This window comes from Ctenopharyngodon idella, chromosome 23 (genome assembly GCF_019924925.1).
Source record: "Ctenopharyngodon idella isolate HZGC_01 chromosome 23, HZGC01, whole genome shotgun sequence".
NCBI lineage: Eukaryota > Metazoa > Chordata > Actinopteri > Cypriniformes > Xenocyprididae > Ctenopharyngodon > Ctenopharyngodon idella.
In genome coordinates, this window is record NC_067242.1 from 21,600,705 (window position 1) to 21,623,216 (window position 22,512).

The 22,512-nt window shown below is 37.1% G+C and overlaps 1 protein-coding gene across 2 annotated transcripts in view; it reads left to right on the plus strand.

The window, feature by feature from the left end:
• The first annotated feature begins 412 nt into the window (after positions 1–412).
• Positions 413–22,512, plus strand: part of pou6f2 (POU class 6 homeobox 2) — a 113,970-nt gene continuing 91,870 nt past the window's right edge. The window contains exons 1-3 of one of the 2 annotated variants that reach the window (XM_051882396.1): positions 413–704; positions 1,549–1,714; positions 21,516–21,613. In XM_051882396.1, the coding sequence (XP_051738356.1) occupies positions 1,555–1,714; positions 21,516–21,613 (258 nt within the window). In that variant the 5' untranslated portion in view covers positions 413–704; positions 1,549–1,554. Of the gene's footprint in view, positions 705–1,420; positions 1,715–21,515; positions 21,614–22,512 lie in introns of those variants that run through there. The other variant, XM_051882397.1, reaches the window with a different exon arrangement.

A 22,512-nucleotide genomic window follows, 5' to 3' on the forward strand; every position in this document is an offset into this window, starting at 1 on the left:
TGACAAGAGACATTGTTGCAAAGCATATGAGTATTGACCAAGCAGGCCGTACCGCAAATGACAGCTTAAACTATTCCTATTGATTAACATTTTCATAGATTATCATGTGTCATATCAAACTCTCATGCACTCCATCTGATAAGCACATTAACAGAGGCCCCACGGGCTGCCATTCATCGACCCTCCTGAGGACGAGGAGAGGTGGGGCAGAATTAAGGGGGGCAGAAGCCCCGTGATGGCTCTTGATTTCCTCCTTTCCCTGCGAGGCTCGATCCAAACTGGTCATCTGGCCCCCATCTCTGACTCATTTGGGCAGAAACGACTCTATAAATAAGGGAGCGTGAAAAGAGAAAAGCTGCTTTTTTGCCCTCCCCATGTCTACACATTTGTTTGTGCGTCTCACCATCAGAAGGTGTGGGGGGAGGTACTTCTGAAGCGCACAAGAGAGAGAGAGAGCGCGAGAGAGAGAGTGGAGGTGACATCTCGAGCAAGTCTCCAGAGGCAATCCCAGGCTTGCACCAGCAGTGCTCACTTGATGTATCTGCGTTATCCACACTGGTTTTTGGGCTTTGTGACAAGCATGCACTGACTGATCTCACACCACACTCTGGCATGCTTTAACTGCTCTTGGATTTTAGCAAAGTAAGATTTTTGGAGCGTAAAAATTCAAATATTTTTCTCTTTAATCTGGAAGCACCTTTCTGGTAAGTTTCATGTTGTTATAGAACTTTTTCTTGCTTCTATCTATTGATTTAAACTTTATTTATTCTATTTATTTATTAAACTCTTTACTTAAATTGTCTTTAATTTTTATTTAGATATCTTTATTGAATTTAAATCAATGTATTGATTGTGTGTTTTAATGAATAGTTCTTCAAAAGAACTCTAGAGTTAATACTTAAAAAAAACATCAGAACATTGCTCTTCCAATCAACAAAGCTAAATGGATGATTAAGAGAAAATGTAAATCAAAGTTGACTGAAGTGGGATGAAGTCTCAATGAAGTGTTTCTGATTCTTTCTCAAATATATCTACATATTTTCTTGACAACCAAAAAACATTTTAATTCTCATTTGCATTCTTACTGTTAAGTGCAAAAACTTTTTGTTAATTAAAACAAAACACTTTTTTTGCTTAACAAATGTGGCACATTTATATGTAGCTTAAAGTGTTCTATTTTAATGCTGATGGCTCTTGGGTGATACTCGTGAAAATGAGTCATTTGACAAGTGGAGCATTTTTAACCAAAATCTTTTCAAATTTCTGCCATCCACAAGAGCTCTTCAGCACTACAACCAGCAGCAACAGCCAGAGTACCGTCAGAAAAAAGAGAGAGAGAGCAAGCACTACCATTGAGAGTGTTAGAAGAGGTGGTGAGTTTCAGAAAGCAAAGAGAGAGAGATAGAAAGCGAGGAAATGAGCGGACATGTGTGTGCGTGAGACCCACAGAGAGTGAACCAGTGCGTACCAAAGCTAACATCACTTCTTTTGCCTTTTTTCCCCCCCTCATTGTCTTCCCGACCTGGTTCTTCCTCCACTCGCATACAGGATCCGATGATCACAGGGCAGCTGAGCAAACCGCTGCTCCCCCTGCGTGCCGATATGGACGTCTGCGAGCTGCGGGATGACGACAAAGCGGCCAGCCCGGACAGCGAGCTCAACGAGGAGCCCTTGCTGCTGTCAGCTGACACAGACTCGGAAGAGAAGATGTATGGTGAGTCCAGCTTTCATCGTCCTTGTTATTGTGACTGACACCCGGGGTCATGCGCGGGGGAACTTAACACCGACGAGTGTGTTTGTTTGTTTGTGTTTGCGAGATGTTGTGGTAGAATGTGCTGGAATAGAGCAGGTGAAAGTTGTGGTTCAAGTGTATTGATTTTTGTGCCTCTTATTCCTTTTTAAATGCTGAGTGACCTCATAATTCCTTAGATTTAAGTTTATTGTAACATGTTGTTTCTATTGAAAGTAAATGTTTAGAAAGTCCAAATGAAGTTGTTCTTCAAGTTTACTCTGTGTATTTGAATAGTTGATATTTTCATTTCATAATGCGTTTTAACTGCCAATCTGTCAAATTTCCACTGTGGAAAGCTTGTGGAGGAAGTGTCCTTTTCCTGTGACGCTGGTGGGGTGCAGCCATGCGGTATGTGGGGACCAGTTTTTTTGTTGGTGTTCATAAAGCAGAAAAATGTGACAGAATCTGGGGCAAATAGGCAACAGGAGACATATAATGTACACGCACACACACACTCGCACACACACTCATCTGTCATACAGGGTGACATTTCTTCACATTTGAGATCTCCTCGGCTTAGGCTGAAGATAAAATGAGAGAAAGTGAAGAGGCCTGAGGGAGAGAAATGTGATTGTTGTGGCTCCACGGCCTCATGAGGAGTTCAGATCTAAGCAGACTGAATTGTATATTCTTGATGAGGAGCAACTTATACCCTGAATCTCTTTAAAGGACGCTGCAGACATTCAAGAGTGACGTAGTTGTTGTTATATTATTATTATGGTTATTATTATTATTATTGATTAAAATAAATTGATATAGTAAATCATATCGTTATTACCAATATTTTATTATGATATAATTATTAATAATATTTATTATTATGTACAATTATATGAAAAGTTCTGTTTCAGTGCACTGCTATTTCAGAAGATTAAAATTGTTAATATGCTAGATGAAGTTCAATTTAAAAACATTAAAAAATTCTTTTGATCATTAAACAGGCTCTTTAATTATGCTTTATCTTTTCTGAGTACTGAGGATACTTTATCGAATTTTGGCATATTTGATGAGCGCTGACACAAAATATATTAAAAAATCTTAACATGTTGGATTTAATTAACATCCTAAAATAGTATGCTCTTCTGTATTATGTTAAAATTTGATGTTCCTTGCAGTCAGGATGATTGCTCAGACCTTGTTTAAAAAAAGCCTTTAGAATCCTTAAACTGATCGCAGTGATGTACTTTGTGAAAAGACAAGTTTCCAGCCCTTTGGATTCACCGTGCATTGATGGACTGTTTGCTGTTATTGTCAAATTTGCAACGTTAATGATACACTTTAAGACTCGTGTAACCTTGCCGCTGGCTTCTGTCAGACAGAATTTTATTTTTCAATTTGAATAGAAGTCAGAAACACATAAACCATGTTTCAGAATCAACCTACAATTTTCTCAGTTCGAATTCCTGCTATTGAGCTCATAGACTTCAAACATCACTTTTACATTTTTTCCCTTAAGAAAAAAATATATTTAAAAGTAACACACACCACACAGGAATTTTGTAACTTTTAGTTTATCTTGTGTCTGTCCTTTTCTCCTCTATAATCTTCTACTTTATAAAAAAAATCTTATTTTCAGTTGTGGTTATATATTTAATTTATGTGCATAATACTGAATTGAGTACAAACAGTTTATTCTTACTGAAGAATGCACTTTTAATGACAGAACAAAGAAGGACAAGTGCGAACATGTGCACACCACCACTAACACATTTGTACTATGCTTTTTATTAGAAAATTACATTAATGAAAGTGAGTCAACATGTTCTCAGAGATGCATAAATGTAAAAGAGCACATGCATGAAAAGGAGCAAAAAAGTAAAGTAAAATGACCTCCTCAGAACACTTACAGGCTTTAGAAGTGTTTTGTACTCAGCCTCGAACATGTTCTGCTGCTATTTGCATTCATCACTGTAATTCCTGGCAATTTATCACATTAATATTTCTAAAGCTAATTATTTTAGTTGATACAGTGTAAAGTCAGACAGTCAGGGTGGATTCTGTGCTTCAGGTTTGATATTCAGTAGCTGTGACTGCATCTTCCTCTTGTCTGTGTTCATAGTTAGACTGACTGATGCCCGTAGGGAGCTTTTCTATTGCTTTCTATGTTAGAACTAACAGCATTACATTAATGATAATAGATTTGGACCCCCTGCCGCTTACCTGATCAGAATAAACTTTTAATGCAATCAGAAGACTTTTTATGTCTATAAAATCCAAACTATTAATTTTTGTAAATGTGTAAAATATATGCTTTTATTCACAGTATTTAAGAATATCCTCTGTAGGTTGTTACAGAAGTAATAATTTTCCTTTTTTGTTTCAAAAATAATTTACGTTTTATTAGAATATTACATTTGTTGATTTGTTGAAAAATTATGTCAGGTTTAAATGAGTATTATATTTTTTCGTAATGATGAATTATGAAGCATTATTGCTGAATTCACATTGTTTTTTGTTCTATAATAACCTTACTTTTGATGAACTGGCTCAGGTCCTCGGTCCTCATTACAGTCCGGTTTGAGCTATCACTGAAGTTGTGTTACATTAGACATTAAAAGAACAGAATAAAGAGTATTGCTTGGTGTTTTGAGATGAATTATACATCAAACATCAGCTACCCCCTTATGTGCACCAAACGCACATAACAAGAGTGTATGTGTGTGTTTGCGTGGGGCGCATAGTTTAGAACGCGGTAGACAGAATTTTTGGAGAGAATGGATTTGGGAGCGGGACTGCAGGCGGGCGAAGTGTAGGCTGTCACCACGGTGATGGTGTGTCACCACGGCGGGTCTTTTTGCTGATTTGATTTCGGGAGTTGGGGTGGGGGTGTTGGCAAGGGGGGGCATTTGTGTCTGATCCCCGTCCGAACCTCTCTGTCAGGCCCTGATCAGTCTTGTGGTTCCCGCTGTCAGTCTGATGAATTTTTTAGAATATCCCAAGGCAAGAAAAGCCCAGTTACTGTTTCATAATGCCAGTGTTACAATTTTCTTTAATAAGCATCAAACCTGCTTTTGTTTGCTTGTTGCTTTTTCTCTTTACGCTCAGCTTTACAGCTCATTGTCTATCTGTCAATCTATTCTTTTTTGTAAAATCACACTTTTTTTTGCACGCTTACACAAACATAAGCACGCACACACATTTTGATGTAGGCGCATTCTTTTTCAGACCTTTTTTTACCGAATCAATACATTTCTCATTTTCTAGCATGTGGTGAGCATAGGTTTAACATTATTAAAAAAAGATTGCCCTTTCTTTTTAAGGCCACCAAATGGAGCATCCTTTACTCTTTTCTTGCCCCGTGAGAGGTACACCAGGCTGGGGCCGTGGGCAGTGCCAGGGGGCTGCTCGGGGCAAACGGGCACGCAGAAATCTGTCCTTGGGCATAGTTGCCCATCAGTGAAATGTCTGAAAGGTCATTGTACTTTGGTTACAGAAAGAATTGAAAAGGAAAGATGGGAAATAACAGGAAAAAGAAGTGCATTTTATGATATTCTGTGTTAGTTTTCTTTTTATTTGAACTCTGGTGTGCATCTTTTTTGTATTTGTTGATAAATATGTAACATGACGTTTTGCCATCAAATTGAATTAATATTATTGTAATGTGTATATATATAATATATATATAATTATTAAAATTTCATTTTATATATATATATATATATATATATATATACACATATACACATGTATGTATATATATATATATATGTATAAAATATATATATATATATAAAAATCAAAGAAAAGACACAACATTTGAAAAAAATTAAATCCTAAAAAATACATTAACCTAATTACAATAATTAAACCATATTGAGTGTTATAAGTTTAAAAAAAATCACTAAGATTGATTTGAAGCCACCTGCTGGTGCATCTACATTATTTGCATATACATGCTGGATGCTTGCAATCTCAATTTTAAGCTTCATATTGAACATTCAAGAGGCTATATTTTCTCATCAGCTCCATACGGCAATTTATGCTGAAGTGATTTCTTTTCTTTGGCTAGACATTGTTTGATTAAATCATCTTCTGCTGCCCTTAGAGGATGTTCTATATGTTTAAAGGTCATAGAAGTGCAATTCATATGTCTAGCAACTCAATTGATGCTCAACAAATTGATACGGCATTGAGTGAGCTTTTGCATCCCATGTTTGAAAAGATCTGACCAAGAGGATGAGGAAATTAAAAGGCTTCTTTTCATCCTTTTCCTTGGTTGATTTTCTACACCGATTGAGTGTAGGTGATAATAACAAGAATGTCGCCTAGATGTTTTTCAATGAAAAATTCAGCATAAAAGGCCACATCAAAGAATCACTTGTGCATGTATGGACAAATGTGCAGTCTAATTTCCACACAAACGCATACGTGTGATGGCCGACAAAAGACTGGCCTTGACATTTGCTTTGAAATGTTGAATATGGGGGGGGGGATGGAGAGAAAAGATGGAGAATATGATAGGAACATTCTGTGGGTTTTGTCAAGATGTTAACTTCATCGAAGCTCCCAAAGAAAGCATGATGGGAGTTTGTTGCAAGGACAATGGAGAGAGTAAAATATATAGATGATTAAACAAACACTGTTACTTTTTTTTTTTTTTTTTTTTTTTTTTTGCGGTGGAGTAAATGAATGCAACTGAATTTCCGTGAATATGCAGTATATATAGGCCTATATTTTTCCATTATAACATTGTCTACTCAAACAAACAAAGTACAAAAAAGTGAAATATGTTTTAAATAGTTATAAAATGGTTCATATCCAGCTGCTTTTATTCAAAATGCACTTAAAAATCCTTGACCAATTCATCTGGCCTGCTCGGGTGGTGTTTCATGATAAAAGAAGCTGATTAGTTCTCAACCATGTGTTTCTGCAGTCTGCTTTAAACCCTTTTTGTGTCATTCGGAATGGGATTATGACTAAATTTAAGGCCGTCGACTCCAGAATAACATCTTTCTCCTTCATCTCCTTCTCACTTTCAACTCCCAATGTTTTTCGACCTCCCCCGCCTTTTAAAAAGCTCATTTCTCCAGGTTTCACTCCAGCTATCACACGCAAACATCCCCAACAACCCCGTCCCTATTTATTGTCAGGTACATTAGCTGCAAAAGCAGTGGTTAGGAGGCCAAACTCCTGTTTTTTCGCTCTTACTCACAGAATAGGAGATGGGTTGTGTGTGTGTACAGTGGCTGTCTACTCTTTTCTAAGAGACCCGCCTCCTCTCCAGCATCCCAAGACAAGATAATAAGGCACTCGGAGGCACAATCCGGCATTATATTCAGCCACCAAAGCCTCGTCTCTTGTCAGTTTGCATTTTATTCGGGCCCAGGATGTGACGCTTCTATCATCAGCCTGTCAGGAGGAGAGGACCAGAGAGAGACAGGGCCACTCATTTCATACACTTAACGTCCACGCCAAATGGCCAGCACTTATACCGATTCCGCCGAAATGGAGGACACGTTCCAGCCCAGGGGTCACCTTCAGCGGAGAGAATGGGAGGAAAAAAAGGCACGAAAAGATAAAAGAAATGTGTATTGATTTGTGTAATTGAGGGGGAGTTTGAGAGGAAAATGTATCTGTTGTAGACAAGAGAAGGGGGAGAAGGTTTATGACTCAATGCAGTGTTCTTTAAGAGAGAACGTACCATTCAACTGGAACATGCAACTTTTTGAGTCGGGAAATTGTATTTTAAGCTGAGGTGATGTTTTTGGACAACCAATCGTCATTCAAAAGTAACGCTGAGTGTCTCAAAGTCAACCTGGAGCCATAAATTAATGTATTTTAATGGATAGCCACAAGCAAAACATTAGTAGCTTGTCCTAGTCCTTTTTTTCGGCCTCATTTGTGCACATATATGTGCATGCACATACACATTAGCCTCTAAGGCCCCCCAAATAAAAAAACACACACACATTATGTTTGTGTAATCAGCTTAGCTGAAAATAGGGAGGAGGGGGTTCAGTGCTAATGCAAAAGGGCCTTGATGTGCCTCGCTCAGGTTAAGTAATAAAGTGACACAGACACAGTCTTTTAAATGAGGCTGGCCCTCTTTAAATAGAGCGCACTAGCCCCGAGTGCCTCTCCTCAGGAGTTAGATCTCATTATAGGGCAGGCTTGGGCCTTTAGTTGGCTGCTTTGAGCTGGGATCTGCCCCCATCTCCCTAATGCATGCCTACCAAGCATGTGTAATCCACTCGCTAATGCGTCTGTACCGCCAGCGGCTACAGATAAGATGCTATTCAAGCAGGGAAGGAGGGGTTGGGCAGGAGTAGTCCGGGGTCCGCTTTTGTTTTAGAAACATTGCTGGTAGGGTCAGCGAGGACAGGGGAAATTAATTGGCACTTCCATCTAAAGTTTGTAATGGATGGAGGAAGGCATTTTCTGCTCAATTGGACAAAGGGCTGTTATTGAAGATATTTTGGGTTGTTCCACAAGTATTTGCTGATTGAAGTGAATTGTGTTGTGCTCGAAGTTAATCTCCAAACTGCTTCTCAGCATCTTATGGAGACAGTTTCTGAGCCTAGTTAAATTAAATGTTTGGGTGTGTTCATATTTCACAAACCATAATGCAAAACATGGTCTCATAACGTATTATGATCTGAAATTATTCCCTTTGATTATGTAGTGTGACATTGCTCTTTAAAAAATCTTTCACATCAGAGATGTGTTTTGGATGCTGGCTCCCAGTGTGGGATGTTGGTATGCTGGAGTCCCTACCAGGCTTCTTAACTTTTTAAGACATTTTTTCACCTTTTTTTTTTTTTTTTTGGCCAGTTACAAATGATGATTTTTATTATTTATTTATTTTTTATCTTTTTTTTCTTCTTTTTTTAAAACGAAATTTTACATTTTCTTTGTAATTTATTCCTTCACATTTTTTTTTCCTCTTCGCAATATTACACTATATATATATAAATGCAACAAGCTGGAAATTATACAGCTGTAATGTAACTTTATAAATTCATAAACACACTTTCAATGTCAGCTTGCCTGAAAACTCTTGCTCTGGGCCAGTGGGCTATCCTTGTTATTGATCCTTGATCAGAAAGACCATGAAAGACCATGTTGGTTGACAAGGTTGATATTGGATATGCTAGTTCAATGGCACCAGTACTGAACCTATAGCTCAGACCAACATGTTCAAAAGTTTGAGGTTGTTATGATTTATTTATTTATTTATTAAAGAATGACTACCAATGCTGCATTTATTTGATCAAAAATACAGTAAAAACAATTTAAATAACTTTTTCTTCTATTACTATATTTTAAAATGTAATTTATTCTAGTAATAGCAATGCTGAATTTTCAGCAGCCATTACACCAGTCTTCAGTATCACATGATCCATTCTAATGCTGATTTGGTGCTCAAGAAACATTTCTTATTATTATCAGTCTTGAGAACAGTTGTGCTGCTACATAATGGAAACCATAATCAATTTTCTTCAGGATTCTTTGATAAATAGAAAGTTGAAAAGAATCTTTTGTAACATTACTGTCACTTCTGATCAATTGAATGCATCCTTGCTGAATAAAAGCATTATTCAAAAAAAAGAAAAAAAAGAAAATAATGATATGCTTATTCCATATGCTGATTTATTATTCTGAATGTAAAAAGAATGCAATATTTACAAACAGTACAGAAAGTCCTCTTCTCCATTGAGATATGGACAAATGTTCCCTCACAAACATTGCCGAAACACATTCTACACCATCACTCTGCATGTTGCTTCCATCTTGTGGGATAATTGAAGCCGTCAGCTAATCATACGGGTAGAGAGGGTGGTCATCGCTGGATGAAAAATGACAATCTTGTGTTTGTCTGGTACGATGCGAAGCGCAGTGCGTAGCCGGTAACTAGAGTCTGGATGTCCTTCACAGACCCTTTATTATTTATGATGGAGTCTCTTTGAGCACTGACCAGTACTAATGCATAACCCCCTGTCCTTCTGCCTTATACCATCCCTTTGAAACCAAAGATTGAGGAGATGAGAGCCAGGAGTGACTGTGCGTGTATATGCGAGTGTTTGCGTCCGGCAATCCACAGAAGTTATAATGTGATTTTTTTTTTCCAAGGCATCCTTCCTGTCATATTTAAAGATGTGGAACAGAAACTGAGGGTGCCGCTCCTCTAGCAGGATGGAGTTCTAGAGCTTCAAAGCTCCAGACTTTCCCTGCAACCTTCATTTTGTTGTAAGACAGGTTGGAGGATGACCTTGCGTAGGGGGAGTTGGAGAGATTCGCCACGTTTGCGCTCCGATTGCTTGTGTTTATGATGATGTCTATTGATGCTGCCGAGTGACCTGGGAGAGAACGAGATGACTGCTTAGGATGAGATGAGGAATGAGATGAGAGACTCATGTGTAGATGCGGAAATGAACACGAGGGGAGGAAGTGTGAGACTGTAACAGGCAATTGAGGTTTACAATATTGTTTTTTCAGGATCTTGCTGAACATCAATACATTTATTTAGATGTTCCATTCAGATAAATAAACCCCACAATGCCTTACCTTTTTTGTGTATTTTAGTAGGAGTAGTAGTTCACCTAGAAATGAAAATTATTCACACTCATGTCTTTCGAAATCTCTATGACTTACTTCTGTAGAACACAAAAGGAGATATTTAGCAGGATGTTTATGCTGCTCTTTTCCATACAATGAAAGTAAGAGATTTTCAAGGTATACTGAGTTAGTTCACCCAAAAATTAAAATTCAGTCATCATTTACTCACCCTAATGTCATTCTACGACTTTATTTCTTCCATGGAACACAAAATAAGATATTTCTGTCAGGACAACTCATCAAAGATGATTGACAATTAGCATACAGTATGGATTGGCGGAATGGTTCTGTTCATGGCAAGAATTCCCCACCCATCCATGCAGCTTAGCATGGATAAGAGGAAGGAGCACAGCGATAACCCCCTTAGGGTAAACAGAACAGAACCAACATAAATGTTTTGTAGATATCATTAATGTTCTTAAAGGTTAGTTCACTTTCAAATGAAAATTACCCCAAGCTTTACTCACCCTCAAGCCATCCTAAGTGTATATGGCTTTCTTCTTTCTGATGAACACAATTGGAGAAATATCTTGACGCATCTGAGCTTTGTAATGGCAGTAAGCGTTACCAAAGAGTATGAGATGAAGAAAGTGTCTCCATCCACATCCATCCATCATAAACATATTCCACATGGCTCCGGGGGGTTAATAAAGGCCTTCTGAAGCGTATATAGTGTATATATACTTTATAAATATTATCCATATTTAACAAGTTATGAAGTAAAATATCTAGCTTCCACCAGACTGCCTTCCGTATTCAAATTACGGAAAAAAAGTTGAATAGGGAAGGCGTAGGATGTAGCGTAAGCTTTCTGAACTGCTAGAGTTTTACACTTTCTTCGTTAGTAGAATACAGAACGCAGTCTGGAGGAAGCTAGATATTTTACTTCATAACTTGTTAAATATGGATATTTTTTTACACAAATGCATCGCTTCACTTCAGAAGGCCTTTATTAAACCCCGGAGCCATGTGGAATATGCTTATGATAGGTGGATGGATGTGGATGGAGACACTTTCTTCAGCTCATACTTGTTTGGTAACGCTTGCTACCATTATAAAGCTCAGATGCGTCAGGATATTCATTAATATTTCTCCAATGTGTTCATCAGAAAGAAGAAAGGCATGGCTTGAGGGTGAGTAAAGCTTGGGGTCATTTTCATTTGAAAGTGAACTAATCCTTTAATGTCAATAATTTAATGTAACAACATAAATCAAGATAAATCTTGAAGAAGAATATCAGAAGGCCAAGTCCTGACTGGATGAGAGGTGGAGCTGGGGATGGAGGAGGGTAATTAGCTCCTGAGCAACACAATAAAGCTGCTGTAATATTGAATGGACTATTCATTTTTAGCAGAACTATTCATTTAAAATTTTGGGCTAAAAAGTTTGGGGTTAATAAGGTTTTTAAAATGTTTTTGAAGTCTCCTATAGGTCACTGATTCTACAGTACATAAATACAGTAAAAACAGTAATGTTGTGAAATATTATTACAATTTCAAATAAAAGTTTTCTATTTTAATATATTTTAAAATGTATTTTATTTCTGTGATGGCAAATCTGAATTTGTAGCATCATTACAGTCTTCAGTGTCACATGATCCTTTAAAAATCATTCTAAAATACTGATTTGGTGCTCAAGAAAAAAAATGATCAATGTTGAAAACAGTTGTGCTGCTTTATCTTTTTGTGGAAACCATGATACATTTTTCAGGATTCTTTGAATATAAAGAATATAAAGTTTAAAAGAACAGCATTTATTTGAAATAGAAATCTTTTGTAATATATAATTATGTGTCTTTATTGTCACTTTTGATTAATTTAATTTAATCCTTGTTGAATTAAAAAAAAAAAAGAATAAAAGTAAAAAGAAAAAAGAAAAAAAGAAAGGGAAACTAAATAAGAAAAAAATCTTACTGACCCCAAACTTTTGAATGGTAGTGTACGTACTGAACTAAAAGGCTTATTTTATTTTATACATATTTGTATGTAGACGCCTGTGAAAGATGTCTGCGTTAGGGGGAGGGATGGACACAAGTGTGGCTGTACAGCCTTGGGGTCAGTGGGCGATGTGCTGGCCATGACATGTGGGCATCTGGCGTGTTGCTAACACCATCCACAGAGCTCTTGTTGTCACCCCCACAGGCTCCTATAAACCCCCACTTGCATTTCTATGTAAACGCTATAAACACTGACAGATATGACACGCTTGCAAGAAACGACAAACGTGGAAACCAGTATTTTTACTGTAGTAAAAAGTAGTATGGGGATACAGACATTTTGAGGTTGCAAACAAAATTGCCTATTTTTTTAAAAGGAACAACGTGGAAACATAGAATTTGACTGTAATTGACCCTTCGCCGGGAGTTTGATTGACAAGCGATCTAACCAATCATAATGCCGAATCCGCCATTTTGTCTGACAAAGCAGTCAGGAGTTAGAAGATTAACCTCGGTGGACTTGAACTTGAAAAATAGTGTGTACTGACATCTTTCCGCATTTGAAACAACATTCCTTCTCATGTTCATTCACGTTTATTTGATGCTATAAATTAACTAGTAGGAAGAGATTGGTTCATGAGCCACTTGAGCTGAGGCGCTACAGCAATCTGTCACAACACATTAAAGAGCCACAAAACATTTTTTATTGTTCGAATTTCTGTAAAAATTACACAATTTGAAAGCTGGGACTTTATTTAATATCATAAGTAACCTGCTCTGTCTTGTCTGTCGACGTGTTGTCAGTGTCCTCTTTGCTCCGCAATGTATTTTTCACTCTGTGTGGCGTGACAGCGCCATGGCTTGTTGGACAAAGCAACAGTAACTAAGGGGGGGGCGGGTCTTTGCGAAGGGTCAATTAGAAGGAGAGTACCAAACAAGATGGAATGATGTAATTATTATTATTATTATTTTAGTTTTTGTTGCTTCTGATTTGCTAGTCCGCAAGCTGTGATTTTTGCACGACAAAGACAAGCAAACGTGCTACAAGAATACAGACTACACCCGAGAGTACAAGATGAATGAGCTTTTACTTCCAAGTACAAAGACTTTTACAGCTCTACAGCGTTAAGGATTCTACTCTGACGAGTTAAAAATAATGAAAAATATGTCCCTTATTTTCTTGCCACGATTGCAAATAGCTATTAATATTCTTATTCACAAAAAGTCAGAGAGCATGTGTTAAATCGCCACATGAGAGCCGAACAGAACACGTATAGAAAAAGAGAACAGGATGCACTCAAAGAGATGCCTCACAAAAACGGCGAAATAAGGAGAGACCTTATGCCGAAGACGGACAATGTTGGAGGTCAGAAGGCGGAATCCTATTTGCCACAAATATGCTTAAGGTAATTTAGGAAGAGCTTGGCGTCAGTGAAAAGCATGGCGACCCTGGCATTTTTCTGTCTTCGCTTTAAAAGGGTTTGATTTTCTTCAGGCAGGGTTGGCCTCACATCCTGGCTTTGCAGATGGGCCTAAAAGGATGAGGAGTCATGTGGATGGATCTTTGTCTCTTTCAACCCTGCGGTAATCGAGTTGACATTGCCTGAGGATGAGAGAGAGGAAAGGCTTCTTCAACAGATGTGGCCGTTTGTGTGTTAATGTTCAGATCACGCAAAATCAACACCCTGTCCTTTTTTTCAGGCCTTTCCTTTGCCTTTTTTATCCGTCCTTTCTCACAGATGTGTTCTGTGAGTTTCTATCACTCTTTTAATAACATAAATGCCCTTTTTTCTGCCCCCTGCTTTAATTCTGTTTTCTTCTTTTCTCCCTTTTCTCTACTTTTGTCTTCACATCGGTTTTTCCACCTCTAGCGTTCTCAGCTACATTGATCCATCCCCATGTTTGTATATTTTATATTTGATTTTATATGTTATATAAAAAATGCAATTCTGAACTAATTTGTCTGCTGTTGGGAATTTAAAGTTTCCTGTTATTAAGCTTTTGGTGAAAGAGCACCTTCCTATTTCATTGAGAGTTTAGTGGGTTTTTTTTTAGAGTATTTCTGTCCACAAGGAGGTTTAGATTAAGAAGCTGTGTACTTTGACATGCCATAGAGATTTATGGTCATTTAGATGTACCATATTACCAATTAGTGCTAGTTGTTGACACCAGATAAATTTATATCTTGTAGAAATAGGTCAGGATTTCCCTTCATGTCCATTAGGAGGATAAGAAAAATGCTTATATATTTGTCTCATATCTGTCAATGTCTGCTGCTTTATTCATCCCTGACTTCTCTATATCAGTTCATCGCACTACCATGTCCAGGATAGCATACTGATATTATTTTTGCATCTTAAAGTATGTGCATAGTGTATAAATCATCAGTATGCATGGATTACCTAGATAGGTAATGTTTGTCAAAATATGCAGTATACAACATAGCACAATGAAATAATATATCCCATAATGTAGTGCACTTGAGTCAAACTTTTAAAAAAAAATATTTGGCCAATACAGATAAGCTGGTATTTATTTTCATTAAGCAGCAGATAACCGATAAAAGGCTTATATTGAAATTCTATATAATTTTGTCTAAATAAATAAAAAATAAAACACTAAAATGCTACAAGTGAATTTAGGCATCACAACATTATAATGTACAGTATTAAAAATTTATATTTATTGTGAGATTTGCTAAAGATTACATTTAGAAAAATTCTCTATAACCTATATGGTTTTATACATGGATTACACTCAAGTAAGCCACTACTACAGTTTATCACTACTGTTTGACATGTTTATCATTACATAATACGTATTTACATGCTTTAAAAAATGTTATGTTCTTTGCCATATGCAGTAAGCAGGCTAGTACTCCATTACAAACATCATCCATTTCCCTGGTTTTAGCTGCCACATTAAGAAAATCAATAACCCAACAATTTGAACACAATTGGTTGATTATTGACAAGATTTACAATTGTGTTAAATGTGACCTGTCATTCATGTGGCCAGGGCTTTAAATTTTAAACTCTCTGTTGCACCAATGCAATCTATTGTCTTCCATGGGTTTTAACTTTGATTGATCCTGTGGTCAACAATACATCAGCGGTGCTTAAAAATTAAAGTGTGTTATGTGCCCTAAGCAAAATTATGAATCAAATCATATGCTCTGTGCCAGTACAGTTTAATGTGTTTCAAAGAGGTCACTGCATCAGGCTTAATGATTTGTATTTACAGTGGCTTCAATCTCAGTCATATTTTAGATCCGAATGGGGAAGATCAATACACCACTGAACATGTCTTTCAGTTGGATTGGTTGGATCAATAGATAATGCAGATATGATGCAGACTCTATTTTGTTATAACTCAACACATTTATGGCCTGTTTCAGTTTATCATGCCTTTTAGATGACACAAAAGCAAGTGGGACACTTACCGTGCTCTTTGAAATTCAAATTGGTTTAACTGCGCGATAGTGAATGAGATGATAAATAGACGAAAGATCACAAAGCGGACACACACATATGGGTTGTTTAAGATGAGGTTTGGGGGTCTGTCGATTCTGAATAGCCTGAAAGAGCATCTCTCACCATTACTGAAGTTATGACATAATGTATTTCCTTTGAAAGTGTTAAAGCTCCTCTTTTATGGAAGGAAAAATTGATTCATAAATGTCTGCAGGGGTGAATGCCAACCCCTAACTGAGCACTCGACAATGACTGTTTAATTCAGCCGTGTCGATTTAGTGTTGCCATCTGCGAGTGATTTGGCACTAAACGAGATGACAACAAAAACATTGGCTTTTGTAATTTTGCAGGAGCTGTCCTTGGTGGGTGGGTGTGGGTTGTTCATTCGGCATTGAAATGTAACATAGATGAGATTCCGTTGCCGTTTTGGTCCCTTGCGGATTCATTGCGCTGGGCCCGTTCAGCCTCACTGGATATTTACCATTCAAATGACCAGTGAAACTGAATTAATTTGATTAATTAATAAATGAATTAATATTCTTTTAATCAGCAAGGATGCATTAAATTGATCAAAAGTGACAGTAAAGACATTTATAATGTTACAAAAAATGTATTTCCCTTTCAAATGGGAACTTGCACTGCATCTGACTAGACGCTATGGGGAACGCCTCAGCATGACTGGTGTCTCAAGCACGTGTCAAACGCGACAATAACATTTGCCGCCGACAGCCTATGACATCAGTACCGGTGCGACCAGAGTATAAAGGGGCAGCTGAAATACACGTCATCCTCTTCTTTTTCTTCAGGGATCATTTGTGACCTGCTGTACATCTCCTTCAGATAAAGAAGTGGATGACATGTACTTCAGGTGCCCATTTATACTCTGGTCGCACCAGTATTGACTTAATAGGCTGTCGCGGCCAATGTTATTGTCGTGTTTGACATGTGCTTCAGACACTGGTCATGCTGAGGCGTTCTCCATAGCTTCTTGTCAGAAGCAGCGTCTCGTTCCCCTACTCAGGAAACCAGAGTTACATTTGTAACCTAGATGTTTTCAAATAAATGATGTTCTTTTGAAATTTTGAAACAATGTTAAGTCAAGTCGTGATGTATCGAATACTGTTTCTGGGTCCAAGCCTCAACTCCGTTTAAAGGGATAGTTCACCCAAAAATGAAAATTCTGTCATCATTTACTCACCCTCAAGTTGTTCCCAAACCTGTATACATTTCTTTCTTCTACTGAACATAACGGAAGATATTCTTCCCTTTAAAGTGAGAATACTGGTGTACACAGTCTTAGGGCACTCTGTGTCCTAGACACCAATATTTTAACGGTTCAATCACTGTCTGGCCACCTGAGATTTTGATATGGGGAAAAGGAGATTTCAGTAGTACTACAGCATACTACACGTTTATTAGCACTGTTTTTTATTAGTTAAAAAATGTAAAAAAAAAAAAAAAAAAAAAAAAAATTAAAAAAAAAGGAGAGTTAAGAGTTAAGACACTCCTAATCATCCTGCTTATAAAATATGACAGCCATTGAAACATATTATTTACATATACTGTATATATATATATATATATATATGCAGTCCACATAACATCTCATAACCATTCTGACCATTCAGAGGTCTTTTTCTCACCCCTGTGTTAAGGAAGTTTTTATAAGAAATAAAAAAAAACAGTTGAACTCTGACCTTTTGGAGTCTTAGCCACTTTATCAGAGCTGGCACATCCAGACTCACTAGGTGAGGTATTCCCCCTCTTACTGTCGGTCTGGGTCTCTGTTGTGTTTTACCTACCATAGATAGGGCTACACTGAGGAGATTACAAATGATACACTGTCTGACCATCTCAGAGAAACACGGCCTGTTAGTGTCCGTTGCCTGCTGTGTAGGAGGATGGGCGAATGTTTGAAAATATGCTCACTTATCAATACCTTTATAAATTAGTGAGCGAGGTTGAGTATCCATAATGGTCTTTGGCGGTTTGATAAGTGGTTTCTTTGGGATGCCGTGTGCTGTAAGTCTGTCAACCTTGAGAAGCATGTTTGCGTATTCTTTTGGACTCGTTGTCTGCGAGTTTATCGAAACACCCTCAGGCTTTTAAACTCAAACAATAACTAGTACTAGCAGTTTGGCTGCTAGTACATGGCATTTAGTTTGGTTGAGGGAAGGGATACTTCCCAGGAAAAATTCTCCTCAGCTAGAGTGTATATCAGTACGTTAGACGTAAGATATCCTCAGCGCTTGAAGGGTAATCCACTTAAGGCACAGGCTGTTTTAATAAACAGGTCATAAGAACAATGGGATTGGGTAATGGGAGTGAATCGCTGTTGATAATCCCCAGACACCCCATCACTCCTCCTTCGGCTTTTTAATTTTGTTGCATGGAGGAGAAAAAAAACACACCGAAAGCCCCCTGAGATGAGGGACCTGTACATTTATTCATTATTGATCCCCCCTCTTTCGCAGCCCGTTCAACTAAAATGTGTTAACTTTACTATTATTTGCAAAGGGATCAAGCGTTCCCCACTCAACCAATGAAAGACACTGGTTCAATAGGCCACGCTTTGCTGCTTTACTTATAGACGCGATATATTATTCACAACTCGCCAAGTTACACCAAAAGCATCAATGCGTAACGGAAGCATTATTTATATATGATATTGTCATGTGCTCTATCAATGCGATGCTCCTCATCAATTATGCAGCAGAGCGACTCCTTTGATTAGACGCGGAATCGGCTTTGTTTTTCATTTTTGATATTGAGCTCGTGAACATATGATAATGGAGTCTGACACAGGAGATTTTCCTCTGATGTTTGTCATTTGCCAAACTTTGAGACAAACGCGTCTTCGCAGCATCATTAGTGCTGTCGCTCATCTGGAACATCAAATACATGACAAAACATCTCTGTGATAATATGTGATCATCCCACAATTACAAAAACAATGGTAATAATGCAAAACTTTGTTTGTGTCATCTTTTTGCTTTATTAATCTTTTAATATATATTTCTGAAGGATCATGTGACACTGAAGACTGGAGTAATGATGCTGAAAAATCAACTTTGCAATCACATAATATTTCACAATATTACTGTATTTTATAGTATTTTTGATCAAATAAATGCAGCCTTGGTGAGCGTAAGAAACTTCTTTCAAAAACAAACAAACAAAATCTTACAGACCCCGAACTTTTAAACAGCAGTGTACATATAAATTAATGTGAAAATGTAGCATGTAATTAAATATGAACAATATAGACATTATTAAACTGGTGCAGCATCACAGACATGGCCGAACTGTATTGTTATTAATGTTTTTTTTTTTTTTTAATTAATTAAAAATGAATCAAGTTAAATACATTTTATTTTTTAAAATAATTTAATTATTTAAAATTTATAATATATTTATATTAAAACTTTTTATATAATTTAATTCCATTTTGTTATCATTTTAATTTGAAAAATTATTAATGTAAGCATCATAACATTAAAGTCACATCTTTCACTCTGTTGTGTTTGATTGACTGATTGATTGATTGACTGACTGACTGACTGACTGACTGACTGACTGACTGATTGATTGATTGATTGATGATTGATTGATTGATTGATTGTGTTATGCTTGGAAGTTGTGTAATAGTACTCAAAGATCAAGCCTAGCACAAGGAACACCATCCAACACAAGGACTCTGTGGACTGTCTCAGAAACAGTCCAAACTACATGATTTCATTTTTTAGTTATGACACATTTACTATTGACTTTACTTCTCTGGCTCAATTTTCCTCGCAGGCAAGATTTATGTTTTTGCAGGCATTCAGAGGAAACCAGAACTAACTAATCATAAGCTTGTGGTGTATAAAAGCACACATCAGAATGGCTCGCCGCTAACCAAACAACAGTGGGTTTAAGCGTCCCTTAGGTGAGCGGTCATCAGCAGATGTTCTTCATAAGTGTGCTGGGTAGCTTGATTACAAACTCTTTTATTAGGTTTGATCAGTGTGTGTGTGTGTGTGTGTGTGTGTGTAAGATTAGGGCCAGGGAGACAGGTCTTTACCCTCCAGTGATCTCTGGAATAATGAGGATATGTTACCATGGTGATTCTCAGAGAAGCCTCTGTAAGCGAAGAACCATTTAAAATCAGTTGCTTTGTTTTTCTTTGGCCATCACTGCCTTCCTGTTCCTAGTTATTAAATGTACAAGAACTGCATGGAAGTGTAGGAACAGACTCAGTACCTGTTAAAAATGTAGTAATGACAAAAGTTACAGCAAACTATTTTTTTTTTTTGTCAGTATTTTTAATCTACTCAGTGTTTCGTGGTACAGCTGTTGAAAGAAGGAAAGAAAGGAAAAAAGAGTACTATATATAAGTAGAAAAAAGCAATTGGTTGGATTTGAGTAGAATCCGGCCTTGACCATGAACCAAAGGCAGTGCACCACAAAAGTAGATGACTAGCTATAGCAGACACCCTTTTAAAAAGCAGCATTAACCACCCGAGACCTTGCCTGATCATTTTCTGACTGGTTAAATAGACTTTGACGGCATGGCATGAGCTCTATGAGTTAATTATACATGATAACATATTTGAATGACTTTATTCAAGTCAATGCGATGAACTTTTAACTCTTATACCAGCCTAATGTCAACTCTTTAACATTGCTGAAAGAGGATCAACAAGCCAGATTCCATGAGCTATTGTATGTAAACAAATAATAAAAAAAATTAAATACTGTGTTTTCAAAAAACGCTGATATAGGAGTACAGCAAAGTCTTTGAATCAAGCAAATTATGCTTATGCTAAGGCAAATTATGCTGTTTATATAGGCCTTGAATACACACAATTGAATCATTTTGAGACATCAGTTGAGTCATTTAGTCATTCTGTTTCTAATAATAATAATAATAATAATAATAAAGGTTTAGAAACAAATTAGTTGTTTCAAAGGCCACTCCTGGAATATATTTTAGTGTGTACTTTGTAATTGATATGTCAGAAGTTTCATATGCAGATGTTATGCACAAATGCATGCATATACACGGTTAGTGAATGAGTCACAGTGTTCCAGGTTCAAGTTATGCTCAATGGACAACATTCTTCTAGTTACCACAAAAATACACTACTGTTCAAAAGTTATGATTTTTTAAAATGTTTTTTATAAAAAGTCTCTTATACTGACCAAGGCTTCATTTATTTGTTAAACAATACAGTAAAAACTTTAATATTGTGAAATATTATTACAAACTAATTTCTATTTAAAAGAAAAGAAAATATAAAAATAAAAACGAATCCAAAATATTGATAAAACCTACTGTATAATAGTATCTCAATTATACTAAAATAACACTGCAGGTGTGTAGTATCTGTGGTGAAGCGCAGTATCTCATGTCAGCCCTGTGTATGTGTGTGTGTTTAAATGTGTGTATGTTGACAGCACAGAACTCAAGCATGTAAACTGATGTGTGGTTTGAGTCGCTGAATTAAGGATATGCCGTGACGTGTGTGTAACAGTGCTGATGTGTGTTTAGCAGAGAACACATGGTGAGCAGGCTCTTTTATTGGTAAAACGCTTTACAGCAGCAGTTACAGAGCACCCTACTGAGGGCTCACTGCCGTCACAGCATGATACTGTCTCTGAGTGTTTGAATATGTGGTTATGGGAGGGGAAAATGGAGGAATTTATTGAAAAAGGATTTTATTCTTTAAGAATGGACAAATAAGACTATCTTTTGCTCTCTCTCTGTCTCTCTCAGGGGGTCGAGTTGGTTCAGTTCAGTCTGATGCCAGCAGCAGTCCCACAGAACACGGTCATATGGGTCAATCTCACCCCACGTACCCTCTAGGACCACAGGTGAGAACACACACTTTTTCCCCTCACACCATTACATTAACGTCAATGTGAAATGGCATTTACCACCCATTTTACATCTAAAATGTGACATTTCTGAGTGAAAAAGTACATGGCTTGATTTTATCCATTACCAATTGATTGGACCATGAAACGTGGGTGTTACATACTAGAATGGAACCAGACTGAATGCGAGTTTGCAAAATGTGGCTAGCATTACCCAAAAGTTACTCCTCAACACTGGCCTGTCCGTCTAACTAAAAGTAGCATTGCTGCTAACTTAATATTTTTCAGTAGTGCAGAAGTAGCCCAGCTGCTTTTAAAATAATATACCTAGTGTATTTACCAGCTACTTTTTACAAATAAAAGCATAAGTAGTGTGGCAAAACCTGACATTAGTGGTCGACCGATATCTATCACTAAGGCTGAAATATCAGCTGATATAGGCATTGGCCGATAATTTGGCCATAAAGTGGGATCTTTATTTTGACAGTGCTGTAACTTGACAGTTCTGAGAACGCCTTGCAGTGCCAAAGCACAGACCTACAGAAGCTCCTATTCTTTTCTACATACGTTCGCTCTGTTAGTTTAATGAGTTATTAAGCAGAACTATGAATCGGCCATCACTAAATAAGTCGTTATTTTGTTTTTTTTGGCGCACCAAAAATATTCTCGTTGCTTTATAATATTAATATTGAACCACTGTACTCACATGAACTGATTTAAATATGTTTTTAGTTCCTTTATGGATCTTGAGAGAGGAAATGTCATTGCTCCCTATGTAGGCCTCACGGAGCCATCAGATTTAAACAAAAATATTTTAATTTGTGTTCCGAAGATCAACGAAGATCTTACGGGTGTAAAACGGCACGAGGGTGAGTAATTAATGACAGAATTTTCAT